Source organism: Microplitis demolitor, chromosome 4 (genome assembly GCF_026212275.2).
Source record: "Microplitis demolitor isolate Queensland-Clemson2020A chromosome 4, iyMicDemo2.1a, whole genome shotgun sequence".
NCBI lineage: Eukaryota > Metazoa > Arthropoda > Insecta > Hymenoptera > Braconidae > Microplitis > Microplitis demolitor.
In genome coordinates, this window is record NC_068548.1 from 3,367,769 (window position 1) to 3,381,190 (window position 13,422).

At 28.5% G+C, this 13,422-nt stretch overlaps 2 protein-coding genes across 2 annotated transcripts; one reads left to right on the top strand and one right to left on the bottom strand.

Moving 5' to 3' along the window:
• The first annotated feature begins 4,279 nt into the window (after positions 1-4,279).
• Positions 4,280-6,636, top strand: LOC103574894 (globin domain-containing protein-2). Its single transcript, XM_008554454.1, has 5 exons — positions 4,280-4,356; positions 4,510-4,633; positions 5,005-5,177; positions 5,881-6,109; positions 6,330-6,636. The coding sequence occupies exons 2-5, from the start codon at positions 4,550-4,552 to the stop codon at positions 6,468-6,470; spliced, it is 627 nt and encodes a 208-aa protein (XP_008552676.1). The 5' UTR covers positions 4,280-4,356; positions 4,510-4,549; the 3' UTR covers positions 6,471-6,636.
• A 2,979-nt stretch (positions 6,637-9,615) lies between these two features.
• LOC103574912 (putative gustatory receptor 2a) lies at positions 9,616-10,656 on the bottom strand. Its single transcript, XM_008554474.1, has 4 exons — positions 10,600-10,656; positions 10,461-10,532; positions 10,158-10,247; positions 9,616-9,777 (listed from the first exon to the last, which is right to left on the bottom strand). The coding sequence occupies exons 1-4, from the start codon at positions 10,654-10,656 to the stop codon at positions 9,667-9,669; spliced, it is 330 nt and encodes a 109-aa protein (XP_008552696.1). The 3' UTR covers positions 9,616-9,666.
• Positions 10,657-13,422: the final 2,766 nt, after the last annotated feature.

The following is a 13,422-nucleotide window of genomic DNA, read 5'->3' on the forward strand; positions in this document are numbered from 1 at the left end:
CCACTATTAAGTTATTAGTTAGGATCGACAAAAAAAAATTGTTTTCCCAACTGGCGACTGTAAGAAAAGATAACTAATGATAGAAAAAGTAAGTTATATGAAATTAGTCGAGAAAGGCATGAAATAAATTTCTCTCTCATCTATCAAAATAAAATTACTTAGACACTGGAAATTGAAGTTTTTATATAACTAATAGAAAAATCTTGAAGGATGTGTTGTTCTGTCATCATTGTTTTTCTCTATCATTGACCCAGTCTCTAACTAATTGAGGCCGGTCAATAATTACATCTCTCTTTATATACATTCTCGCATAACATTGGATGTCCAAACCATGACTTACATATATATTTTTTAAATTTACGATTATTTTTATGGCCTATTTAAATATTGATATCGAAGGTATATAAGTTCTTTTCAACCTTGTGGGCAATATAGAATTTTTTTTGAATAATGCGATTAAGTAGAATTTATTTTTTATAGTTTAATTATGTGTTGAGAAATTAGTAACGTATTAGATAATTATAATCTTTAGTAATATCGATGTGTTTAACAATATTTTTACAGAAATAAACGAATATGTTGATTCAAATTTTTTAATCAAATACTTTTATCTTATTTAGTTCTATATAATTATATCCAAATTTTGTATGATTATATATAATTATATCTAGTCAAGTCTAGTTATAAATAATCATATCTAATTATGTATAACCAGATGACATTTGAAGTAAAAAACATGATTATATATAATTATACATGATCAAATATAATTATATATAGCAATATATAATTATATCTAAAGTTCCTGGATGATTTCAATAATTATACGAACTATATGTAGCAATATATAATTATATCGGATTAAGTGTAACCAAATATGGTTTGATCATATATAATTATACATATCTATGCATGACAATATAATTATTTTCATTTTCAAATTTTCATTGACAAAAGATGTAAATTGTTAAGAAAATTGATTATATTTGGATCTAGTTATATCTAACCGTTCAGATATAATTATATTATAATCAGATCCAACCGTCATTTTTATGTTCGGTCACGTCACGAGAAATTGACTGACCATTTATCAATTAGTGGGAACCGGGATATCAGCAGAAATCATATTTCCAGTTTGGGTAGGGATATTTCGCTGAATAATAATTTAAAACATTAAAATAGCTGTTTAGTAGGTTATAACTCAATTCTATATAATTTACTATAATTTATCATGATTACTAAAAGGTTAATACTTGGAGTTTTTTTTTAATTATTAATCACAACACGTAAAAGGATATTAATATTAATAGCCAAAAAAATCATGCGATTTCGGTGACTGAACCCAAATAAAGAGGATTATTTTTACGTCAGACTTTCAAGTTTTAACGACCGTTCAAGGTCGAGTCGATGATCTCAACATGCGTAGTTATTTTAAGAAACCAAACATTTGGTTCAGGGTTATAAACCCATTAGTATCAAATATATACAAACATGTGAACAATAACGATTAATTAATCAGCTTTCGAAGAGTACTGAAAAAAACGGAATATTCGATAATTTATATTATATATAAGGTCGTAGTGTCAAGTTAAATATAACGGACTATTTCTTAACCACACCCATGTTTATGTTCATCATTATCAATCTATACTCAGATATCTTATGTGTGAAACAAAAAACTAGCTATCATTCGAGGCCTTCATTCGGTTATCTCCAAAGTTTATCAGAAATATAATTTTATACCCTTATTATAATGATTACAAGCATGCATTTCAATCTTCTACTTTAAATATTACAGGATTTCAGAAAAAAAAAGTCTTATTATTCTGACTTTCCTACTTTTTAACAGATTTTGGTATTTCAAACCAATGGCACGTAAACGCATAGAAAAATAAGAGTCAGAAAAATATAAAAATCCCTTCTTCGCAGTCTCTAATGAGTTTTTCGTTAAAATATAATTAATTTTTCAGCAAAAAAATATCCGATTGCATAAAATTGTATATTAATGGTTATATAAAATTATATATGCATCAAATTTGGGTGAAAAAAAAATCCCGCCGGGTCATGGGCTCGAACCAGGATGGGACGGGTTTAAAGTCTGAGGTATTAATAACTTTGCCAAACCCCAAACTTGAAAGATGAAGTTGATGAAAATTTTTCGTGTCGCATTTGTTTTTCCTAGTATTTTCTAAATGGACAATAGTTGTGACATTAACGATGATTATCATCATTATTATGATATTGATATATAATTAAATATGAAAAATTGTAAATAGTTAGATAAAATCGTATGAAATATAAAATTCTGTATAATTTTTTTTCTTGGGTTATAAATAACTGCTATAATTGCAACATTAAGTTCGATTGATAAACAATTACCGATATTTTTGAAAAATTGATTATCTATTGTAACTAAAATGATAAAATATATAAATGCTCAATAAGTGACAGTACGCTTGTGAGCGCCGATGACCTAGTTTTATGGTATATCTTAATAATTATATTATTGATATATTATAATTTTTAATTTAATGATATGTGTAGACATCTGTTGATGTTCAACAAGATTTACAGTTATTGAGCTGAATTTTTAATACTATTTACCCGTAAAAAATTTACCGACAAAATATTTGCTGTCTGCTGGCAGTAATGTCGAGTGGGCTTTAAGTAATGAAAGCCTTCTTCCCCTCTGATATTAGTGGATTCCTACATCAAGTTTTCGGATGGATTCCCATATGGTTTTTCCATAGGAATATTAATCTTTTTTTTATTTATGTACGCGTATCAATAGACAATAGAAATAGAAATCCAGATACCCCGTATTCTATAGGAACCCAGATTCCTATATGAATTTTTCACGAAGAAATCCATATGTCCAAGTTCTTATATGGAAATTCCGGTACCCACAGTTTCTTACGTGATGTTCTTACATGAGAATCCAGGTACCCAAAGCTTCCTATGTGGATTTTCCATATGAGTCTAGATACCCATGGTTTTCTACATGGGTTTTTATATGAAACCAAACTTTATGAATTTCTCTATGAATTCCTATTAGTTCCCATGCAATCCCACATGGATTTTTTTGATAGAGTAGTCTTGTGCACGTGACTCTTCACTCGCTAGTATCCTGCCCACTGTGGGTATGACTGAAGTGCAGTTTCTTCCACGAAATAGCTACTTTGCATAACTTTATTCTGGTTTTTGTGAGTGTATGGGCATATCGTCCCATGTCCGTGAGGAATTCCGGCTCAAGGCCTTCATGGTTTTCTCGTACACGTTCAGTAAAAGGCTCGTAGAACTTTTTCCATTGGGTCAACACGAAGTTGAACCGCTCGGGATTTCCTTGGTCAAGATTTGATCGTTTTCTTGGTATTTCCAGCAATTAAAGTCGGTTATTCTGATTACTAAGTAGTCAGATATTTTTTAAATTTTCTTATTCAATCAATATTTAGTTTAATGATAAATTTTTTACTGCTGACATAATCATGAATATGTACAAATTTAATTGAGATGTCATATTATTTATTTAAGAAGACACAAAATCTGGGAAACTGTGATTTCTTATTATATATATATAAGAAGAACTCATCACAGTTTTCCATATAGACATTTCATCACTACCTCACATGTGTACTTATGCTTGAAATGTTTGAGTTTTGTAATTTTATGTGTCTTAATTAATTGCAGAGACTGCGGACTATTTAATTCAGAATATTTGATCAATCACGAAATAATTTACGAATTCTGAATATACTAGAATAAAATTTTTTTTTTATCACGACAAATCAATCTTAAAAAATCGCGAATGGAAAATTTAAAAATTAAGGGCACAGTTTATTTATTAGAGATAGTTTATTCTCAAATATAGAAAAAGAAGCTACTATCTCGTTTATATAATAAAGAGAGTATTATTAGGGGGTACGTCATTTAGCCAGCAAAAAATTAATTTTCTTTTTCAAAGTCAGCTGAAATTTTTTTCTATGTAATTTGAATATCATTAAAATAAAATAAATTAACGAATTTGAGTCCTCAAAAACTTAGTATGTTTTCAAGTCCTTCGTTCTGCTTCCTTCTCTTAACCTACATCTGGATATTTTTTATAAAATTATTTTACATTTAATAAATTTTGAAAAAATTAACCAATAATGTCAATAATTAATGTTACACATTGAATATTTTAATTTGAAAAAAGTAAATAACGAATTGATGAATATATTAAATTTATTTAGTTAAGGTGTTATAAGTAAAAGATAAATGGAAGAATGAATATATATAGACCAGATAATCTATAAATTATAATTCTTGGTCATTTTCGGTTCATTGCATTATTGCTCGTGATTGAAATATTACTTGATTGTAAGTATTATTTTTTTTCTCTTAATTTTTTTAGTTCTCACTATTAGAAGTACTTTCAGTCCGCGAAGTAGCCAGTTAATCTAATATTGTTCAAAGTTAAATATAAAATTTCATCATTACCATTCTGAATTAATAAATTTAATTATTTTACAGTTTTCGTGTTGTATCACCGAAAAATAAACCATACAAGTTTATGAAAATGCAAGCCAAGTTTTCATTTATTATCTACATCGGAATTCTTTCTTCTACTCTAACATGTGCCGCTGATATAGATTTTGTAAGAACTAATTTATTAGCTGTTTATGATACAATTCAAAAAATGTTAAATTATAGTACGGGTTATTTTAAAACCCTATCAAAAGAATCCATGCCCGTCTAGAGGAATTTAGATTTTGAAGTCAGAAATTCATACGGGGAACTGTGGGTACACTGAAATCAAGTTTCTAATCTTTTGGAAACATGATTTTCGAAATTCGAATCAAACTAATAACCTCTTTTTTTTCAATATTCAAATTTTTTAGCGAGGCAATTTTTCGCTTTTAAAAAATGCCTATCTGTAAAGATAAAGATTTTCAAATCATGATAAATCAGATTAATTAAAGATAAATTATACAGTTACTTAAATAATGCGAAACAAATATTTATCAGTCACAGGATACATCATCATGTCCAGCAACACAACGAGTGAATTTTTATGACTATACTAAGTGTTATGATACTAATTCACAAGAACTTACAGCAGATGAAATAAAAAGAGTGCAAAATACATGGGACTTGCTATTCAGTAATCCATTGGAAACTGCTATAGGAATAATATCAAGGTAATAAAATTTACACAGAAAAAAAAGTTATCTTAACTCAAGAAAATATTTTTAAAGACAGACATTTTCGGGAATCAAGTCAAGATTTTTTTGAGCCAAGATAATTTTGTCTTGGTCAGAGGTAATTTCTGCTCTATCCGAGAAAATGCAAGTTTTCAAAAAAATTTTATTGAATCAAGAATATTTACTTTCAGTCGTTTTTTTTCTGTCTGCTTATATATTGTGATAACAGGAAAAAAATAATAAAAGCACGTTCATTAGAATAGTTTTTTTTATGTCAGGTTAGCACTTAAAGCAACGATTTTTTGTCGATATGGAATCATTCAAAAGTCTATATGTCCATATATGTTCCATCAAGGAGACCAGGTTATACCTGATTATTGTTTTACGGGTTGGTTGTATATGTAAAAACATCACTTCCTTTTGACACTGACATTTTATTTATGATCGATGTAACAAACCTACCCGGTCTCCCTTATAGATTCTATATAATGCCATATATAATTCATGTATCCATGTATGTTCCATGTATTGTCATATGTGATTCATTTTCCTCGCGTAAGTCACTAGATGATAGTCGGTTATCTACACGATTCACTTTACAGAAATGATAAAACATAACACACCATGCGTTGAATAGAAATCGCGATAACGCACTATTACTGATAAATAAAAAACTGGTATTTATGGATTTCTATTCCAGGGCAAGTGATATTTATCCAGAATTTCGTCAATTCGTAGTAGATTTTTATAATCTACCATCAGCAGAAGACATACCAAAAGATAAAAGGTGTCAAAGGCAAGCTTTGAGAGTCGTTAGTACAGTTAATATTTTTGTTAAATCAATTCCTTACATCAACACAGTCGAAGATTTTCTATTCTATGTTGGAAAACGTCATCAAAAATTAGGAGTTAGACAGAACGATTTTCTAGTAAGTTTTAATATTTGATTCTCTTCTTATAGTAGAGTTCAGAAAAGAATGATCTTTTCACCCACTACTTGGTTATAATGAAGTACGTGAATTTGCACTAAGGCGCATGCGCAGTAATAACTCAATTGTTCAAAAATGGTCGTAGAAAAGGTCATTCTTTCGCGGACTCAACTGAAGTACTAATCTAACGATCTGTTTATGTTTAAAAATATTTTTTCAGGCTTTCAGAAAAGCTCTTTTCTATGTTATGGGTCGAAAACTTGAACAACTAGGTTGTCGACTTAGCCAAGAAGATGAAACTGCATGGAATAAAGCACTAGACATTTTGCTTGGACCTATGATTAAAGGTTATAAAAGTTAAAAATAATTCCGAGTCAAACTCATCCTGATTTTTTAAATTTACGTCTTGTGAGTCCAGGAAACTCAAAAGTTGGGAAGATAATTAGTTTAGTTTAATAAATATTTTTAAGGAATAGTGTGGAAATGGATGATATAAATTGAATAAATGATTAATTATAATTAACCTATCTAATTGTTGTTTTTTTTATTATGCTAATTTTTTTTACCCGCATGACCTGGTATAAGTCTAGTCAGGTCCAATACTGAGAGGCTGATGCTGAAAGTGGCGCCCATTTTAAGGACGTTATTCAAGGACATTCCCGGTTATAGTAAAAAGGAGCGATTCCTTATTGCCTTAAAAAGGACTCTTCATTTATATCACATTCGTGGAGAACAAGTAAAATTTAAGGGCGTTGTGGATTTATATGCGTGCAATATGAGATGAATCCATCGCACGCACATATATACATAGACACATGCAGACATCTCTTTAAAAATTTTAGAATAGCTATCCATGCAAAAAGTCACTTACCACACCGAGAAATATTTAGAGCAGCAGACAATTCTTTCAATTTCTACAACGACAAAAAACAAAATAATTTCTTTAAATAAAATAAGAATTTCAGATGATTTTTTTCATTGAATTAGAAAAAAAATTTACCTGGGCGGACGTATTTCTGCGCTTTCAGCATCCGGAACCAGCACAAAAGATTTATGATGATCAGAATCAATAAATTTACTCCAATTAATTTCACACTGAAATTTATTTCATTCTCCAAGCATTTTTGCACCAACTGAAAATTTCATAAAAAATAATTAATAAGAGACAAATAATTAACTTTTAGTCCTGTATAAAATATAATGATCCTGATTTTAAAAGAGAATTAAAAACATTCAGATTTTTTTTCAATAAATCAAAGACAAAAAAAAATAAATGCATGTATAGAAAATCCAAAAAGCTATAGGTGCAATTTTTTGGAAAAATTTTTCTTTAAATTTATTATGTTTAAAAAAAATCAAAAAATTATTAGACGTCGGTTTACGAGTATCAAAAAATATTTCGAACAATTGAAGATGTTTTTTTTTCGATTTGCTAGAATGTGATAATAAATATAAAATTTAAATTAATTACCGTAACATCAGAGAAGAAACTGATGATGAACAATCATTCGAGCAAGTAAATACTCAAGATTTCCAAAATATATTATCAATATTAAATATCCAGTCATTTGCATCAATTAATAGCAACAAACGAACTTGATGAGTTATGAATCTGTAAAGACATAAATTATTTACTATATACTTGAATAAATGAGAAAAATAATTAAATTATTGATGTTTACCAAAACAATGGGGTTACACATTTGTCGTCAACTTTTTAACCGTCTGCTTGCGGTCGTTCTATGACGGCGACTTTCATAAGCTATGGCGCTGATGTCTAGTTTCAGAATTTGAATTATTTTTTCAGCGGCCATTTTTATTTCCAACAATTGAAGCTCAGCTGCAAAAAATCTGTTTAAATTAAAAAAAAAATATTTTTAAATCATTTTTTGTACCCAAGACCTGAAAAATAATTATAATTTTCTGATTAATTTAAAAAATATAATTATTTTTAAAAATTCAAGATCGATATTTAGAAAATTAAATTTTTGTATTTAAACTAACAAAATACAAATATAAGTAAACAAATTCATGATAAATCATAAAAATTATTGCTCAGATGACTGTTGAAATCAATAATAATAATTAATTACTTGATTATTAATTAAGAGGATGACTAAAAAAATTTTTAGCTGTCAATCGTCAAGCCGAAGTAATTCGGACATTTTTTGTAAGTCGGCTAACTTCAGTATTATTAATTTTTTAATTTAAAATTTTATCAGAGACTAAATAAATATTTATTAGAAATTATTATTTAAAATTTTTCTTTATGCTTGTAGGAAGTTATTAAAGTATATTTGAATTCTAAATACCTCGAATAAATTAAATTACATAAATAGATTAATGGAGCTTACGTGAGAGATGTTCGTTGAGCAGCCATGACAGTTTTAGAACAATTTGTGACTCCTGTCTGTTTAGATGCGCACTGGCGCTAAACATCGACGGCGGCTTCTGGAACTATGACGCTGACATTTAAAATTTTTAAGTTTAAAATTATTAGCGCGTCGTCAACCTTAAGGCGCTGCGGTCGCGACGCCTGGGACCGACATGCGCACAAGCCCAGAGTTCAGTAATAGTCCGGGCTGACCGCTGTCGTTGTCGTTCGCGAGTGAATCTCAGTAAAATAATTAGTTTATTTATTATAATATTCAATTATTATTTCTCTAATTAGTTTATTTAGATTATTTAGTGAGTGAAATTTGTTCTGAGACAATAAATAAAATTTGTCAGTGAATGTGAGTTTTTGAATTAATTAAATTCAGTGTTGGCTTCTTTTCCTATTAGTGTGCGCTGAGTTCGTTGTTGAGATTTAAATGAAAGTATAAAAATAAATAAATGTCTAAAAATTATTATTTTTAAGTGAAAGTTTGAATTTTGTGATAAATCAGTTGTGTCAATTTCATATATTCAGTGAATTTTATAGTTAAACTTTATTAATTTGTGAAAGTGCTCGTCGCTGACAAGAAAGCAGTAAAATGGCGGCAAAGTGAGTAGTTTTTAAAATTGTTTAAATGTTTTATAATTTTCATTTAAAATTAAATGATTTTATTATTAAATATGAGACAAGTTGATGTGACAGACGAGGTTATTAATTTAAAATGGAAGTCATTTAAGTTAAATTTTTATTTATTTATTCTACAAAAAATCTTTACAATTATAAAGTTATTATAATTTTTTTCATTTAATAATAACTTACATTGAATTAGAAAATAAATCAAATAGAAGGATCTAGATATTAATTAAATAATTAACGAGGTTCATAAAATCTATAAGTTTTTGAAAATGTACTTAGTCATCAAAATTCATGATGAACAATTAATTTTCTCTAAACGCCAGCGAGTTTATAATTTGCCTATAGTATCAACTGGTTGAAATCTTTTTTTTTTTAAATCGAAATTTCAGAAAAGTTGGAAAATCGAAAAGTGCGCATCTCAATCACTCATTTTATTTTTATTTCAATCATTACTTTCATTTTATCGTACTTGAAGTGTGCAATTGGGAAAATAGTTTTTCTAATTTTTTAAAAAAATTAGTATACAGTTCTTTAGTAAAAGAATCTATTCATCAGTTTTCGTGGTCGGATTCTGTCGATCGGTATTGTCATCTTCGTTAGAGTTGTCTTGAAATTGAAACAGAATTATCAAGTATGTAGCAGTAGTACTGATGATCTGAAAAAACCAAATCGTCAAATTTTGTAATAAATATTAGTTTTATGGCCTAGTGATTCAAATTTTACCACTTTTACAATTTGCATCTGTTCATTTATTCATTTTTCTGTCTGTATGTTTTTTTATAACTCAAAAACAGTTTAACCGATTTAAAAATAAATTTTGGAATTTAGTATTTATTGGTGCGATTTATTTCGATTGAATCAGATGTAACATTTTATCAAAATAACAATGATCAGACATGAGTGAATTTGATCAAGTAGATTGAACATTTCTCACTTCATGTTTCATCAAATTTGAACTTATAGGGACCAGACATAATGTAACATGTTATTCAACTTGAATCACTAATGCAAATGATGCTAATTTATGATGCTTACTGAATGCAATAGTGTACAATCTATAGCAAAGAAATTATAAGCCGTAAATTGGTCATTTCTTGTAAGTAGTGTCATAGAAAATCGTTTCATCTGAAAAAAACAAATAAGAGTTTTCAGAAGACCGATGCAAAAGTAGAATAACTGTCATTGTTTTTAATATATTTTATGTAACTCCTGCCTGAAGAATACCCGCTACCTGGCTAGAGTCAGTCATAAAATTTTATGTTAAAATACAATTCTTTCTGATTGGTCAAAATATCATTTAATATATATTTTGTATATATTACTAAAAAATTACATTACCTCTGTCAATAATTCTTCGGAATCAATACAGCGATTTATGAGCTTATTAACTACAGAAGTTACCATTCGCATCTAGAAATACATAATATGTAATGTGAGTTTGATAAAAGCAAATTAATATGTACTGATTGATTCAAACCTCATTTGTAAGACGGGTTATGTTGACAGTTAGAACAATCAAGGGAAACATCTCCATAGATAACCATGTAATTGAATTAACCGACGTCAAGTATGTGTAATTTTTAGGGTAATAAATTAACGGTTGCACGCAATAATATGTCGTATAAACAATAGCTCCGCAAAAGTGTATTATTATTACCAATATTGGAAACGAATAAAATTCTGATAGCTTTTGAGTCATTTCGTAATGCAAATTATATAAGTCCTTCAAGTAATGAAAATCATTAATAATTTTTACTTCATCAAATGCCCTAACACTGTTAGCTAGACATTGAAATGAATTATTTAGCTTTTGAAATCTCTTTCTTTGTAAATTTGCTACAAACCCATATTGAATTACAAACCAACTTTCGATGAATCGTGGCAGAGCTAAGATTAGCCATATTAAATTAAAAATTGTGTCAAATCGTAACTTATCAGTAATCATGATGCCAATCCATAACAGTGTATTCATACCAAAATACATAATAACAATATTGCTTACTGGATCATAAAAAATCATATATTTGAGTTTTTTAGATCCCAGTTCTTCAATCTCGATCAATTTATGATAAATTCTTATTATTGTGTCTTGTTTAAAGCACATGGCTGTCCACAAATACAATAAAGTAAAATTGCCTATTAAGACTTTAGTGAATATCAGATTCGCACCAAGATCTGACCTACTCGGAAATTCAGAATTCATGTATTTTTGATAAGCAATAAAACTCAAGTATAACCCGAAAAATATCAATAAGCAATTGTATATATTGCCTTTGTTTGACTGGTAGACTCGTAATTTTTTATCATTTTCAACTGCAAATGGCGCTAAACCAATAGATTTTAAAAATATATACAATGTCATGAAACACTTGTTTTCCGACATTGTTAGAAGACCAATATATTCTCTTTTTATGAACTTTTATTTATACACTGAAAAAGTGGTGTTATAATGGAGTTATTTTGAAACCGGTGCTGTGTTAAAATAAACACGCCGTCTAGCGGTGCTACTTAGTAATGTTATCCAACCAGTGCTAAAATGGTGTACATAAGTAAATTAACTTCGAAGTATGAGGGTGGGGGTATAAGTGTTTCAAGATTTACGAAACAGAAATTGAATATCATACACGAAAAAAATAATTACCAGAAGTCCCTGTATTCCGAAGGTGTAAAAATTACATTATCTCTAAAACGTAACAATTATTATCGTTCAACACCGGAAAATTTTAACATCACAACCCGTGATATTTTAATACCGTTTTCAGGGTTAAATTTAACACCGATAACCTTAACACCGCGATAGCATGAATTTACACCGTTTTTTTTACATTGCATTAGACCAATATTCTTTTTTCAAGAACTTTTTAACATGAAATAAATATTCTAAACATACTTTAGTATTTTTGTTTGTCTCATCAAATATTCAGTCACAGTAGATTCTATTTCAAGTTACAATAAACATTTATCTCAAAATCAGTGATAATCGACTAAACCATTAAAATACAAGATGACCCATTTTCATAAATAATTTTTAGGAACAGATTCAATCTTTATTATTCTCTCTTTTAAATAATTTAAATCTACTGTAGAATAGTTGATTTCAAGTATAAAAAATTTCAATATTGAATTTTTGTCAGTACAACTCCTTCGGAAGTGATAGCCATATTATCAAAGTTTTTTTAAGGAGAATAATTAAAGAATGATGACTGAATCAGTCTACTTAACTTTTTTTGGAATTTTCGGATTGGCTCCATTTCGGATTGACCGTAACAAATCACAACCAAATCACCGAGCAATGGCAACAAAAACTCATATAAAATACTCATGCTCTCGTATTAGATATTTTTACACTATTTTTCTAATTCTTCTAATTTTGGGACTATGTTTTGCGTATTTTTTTCATACATATTATCATGAGGTTCCCAACGAAAGTCAATTAACACGTAAAATAAGAATATCAATGAAAATTGCTGGAATGTTAACAATAGTCATCATTTGGGCGAATTATTGTTGGAAACAATCAAATATGGTTACGACAGTGAATACTTTCATATTTATGAACGAAGACATAAAACGAAGTTATAACGATTTCGATAAATCTCAAATTGAATATATAAATTTTTACGTATTAATTGTAATCCATGTTATTATCAATATAGCAAATTTAATCACTACTTACCTGTCAAACGAAGGATTCGATGTATCGATATTGTCAAATATATTCGATTTCGTTATCTGTTTGCATATTTTTCAGTATGCGCTTTTATTAGCGATAATTAAAACAAAATATGAGAGCCTGTATTCAAAACTATCAGAGCTTAAGGAGATTTATAATGGGCTTCAAGTTTATATGATGGTAATTTCTGGAAAAAATAAGTTCACTAGAACGTATCTTCAGTTGACAACAATTCGCCGTAACTATTCAGTTCTTTTCGATATATGTGATGATATTTCCCAATTATATGGAATTTCAATACTCTTTTCACTAACTTACGCTTTTGGAATAATTGTCTATTACTCATATTTGGCAATATCGAATAGTATCATAGATATACATGAAAAATCTTTCATTTATACAATCGATGCTGTTTTACCACTTATCGAAGCCGTACTTGCTGTCACTGCTATTTGTGTTTTGGCGAATGATGTAGTAGCTCAGGTTTGTTACTATATAAAAATAGTATATTATACACGTGCGGGTTGAAATGCCCTATTTTTCCCCCTAGGTGTGTAATATACTTTTTTTTATTTCGTCTCTTATCGCTTGTTGTAGCCTATATTTTTTTTAAAGATGAGAAAAGTC

What these genes read in the sequence shown, in the direction of transcription:
- LOC103574894 (XM_008554454.1), top strand. Translation starts at nt 4,550, where the DNA reads ATGAAAATGCAAGCCAAGTTTTCATTTATTATCTACATCGGAATTCTT. An exon ending in GTGCCGCTGATATAGATTTT is followed by an intron (nt 4,634 to 5,004) that starts GTAAGAACTAAT and finishes AATATTTATCAG; the next exon opens with TCACAGGATACATCATCATG. An exon ending in GCTATAGGAATAATATCAAG is followed by an intron (nt 5,178 to 5,880) that starts GTAATAAAATTT and finishes TTTCTATTCCAG; the next exon opens with GGCAAGTGATATTTATCCAG.
- LOC103574912 (XM_008554474.1), bottom strand. Translation starts at nt 10,656, where the DNA reads ATGGAGATGTTTCCCTTGATTGTTCTAACTGTCAACATAACCCGTCTT. An exon ending in CCGAAGAATTATTGACAGAG is followed by an intron (nt 10,248 to 10,460) that starts GTAATGTAATTT and finishes TGTTTTTTTCAG; the next exon opens with ATGAAACGATTTTCTATGAC. An exon ending in ATTGTACACTATTGCATTCA is followed by an intron (nt 9,778 to 10,157) that starts GTAAGCATCATA and finishes TGGTTTTTTCAG; the next exon opens with ATCATCAGTACTACTGCTAC.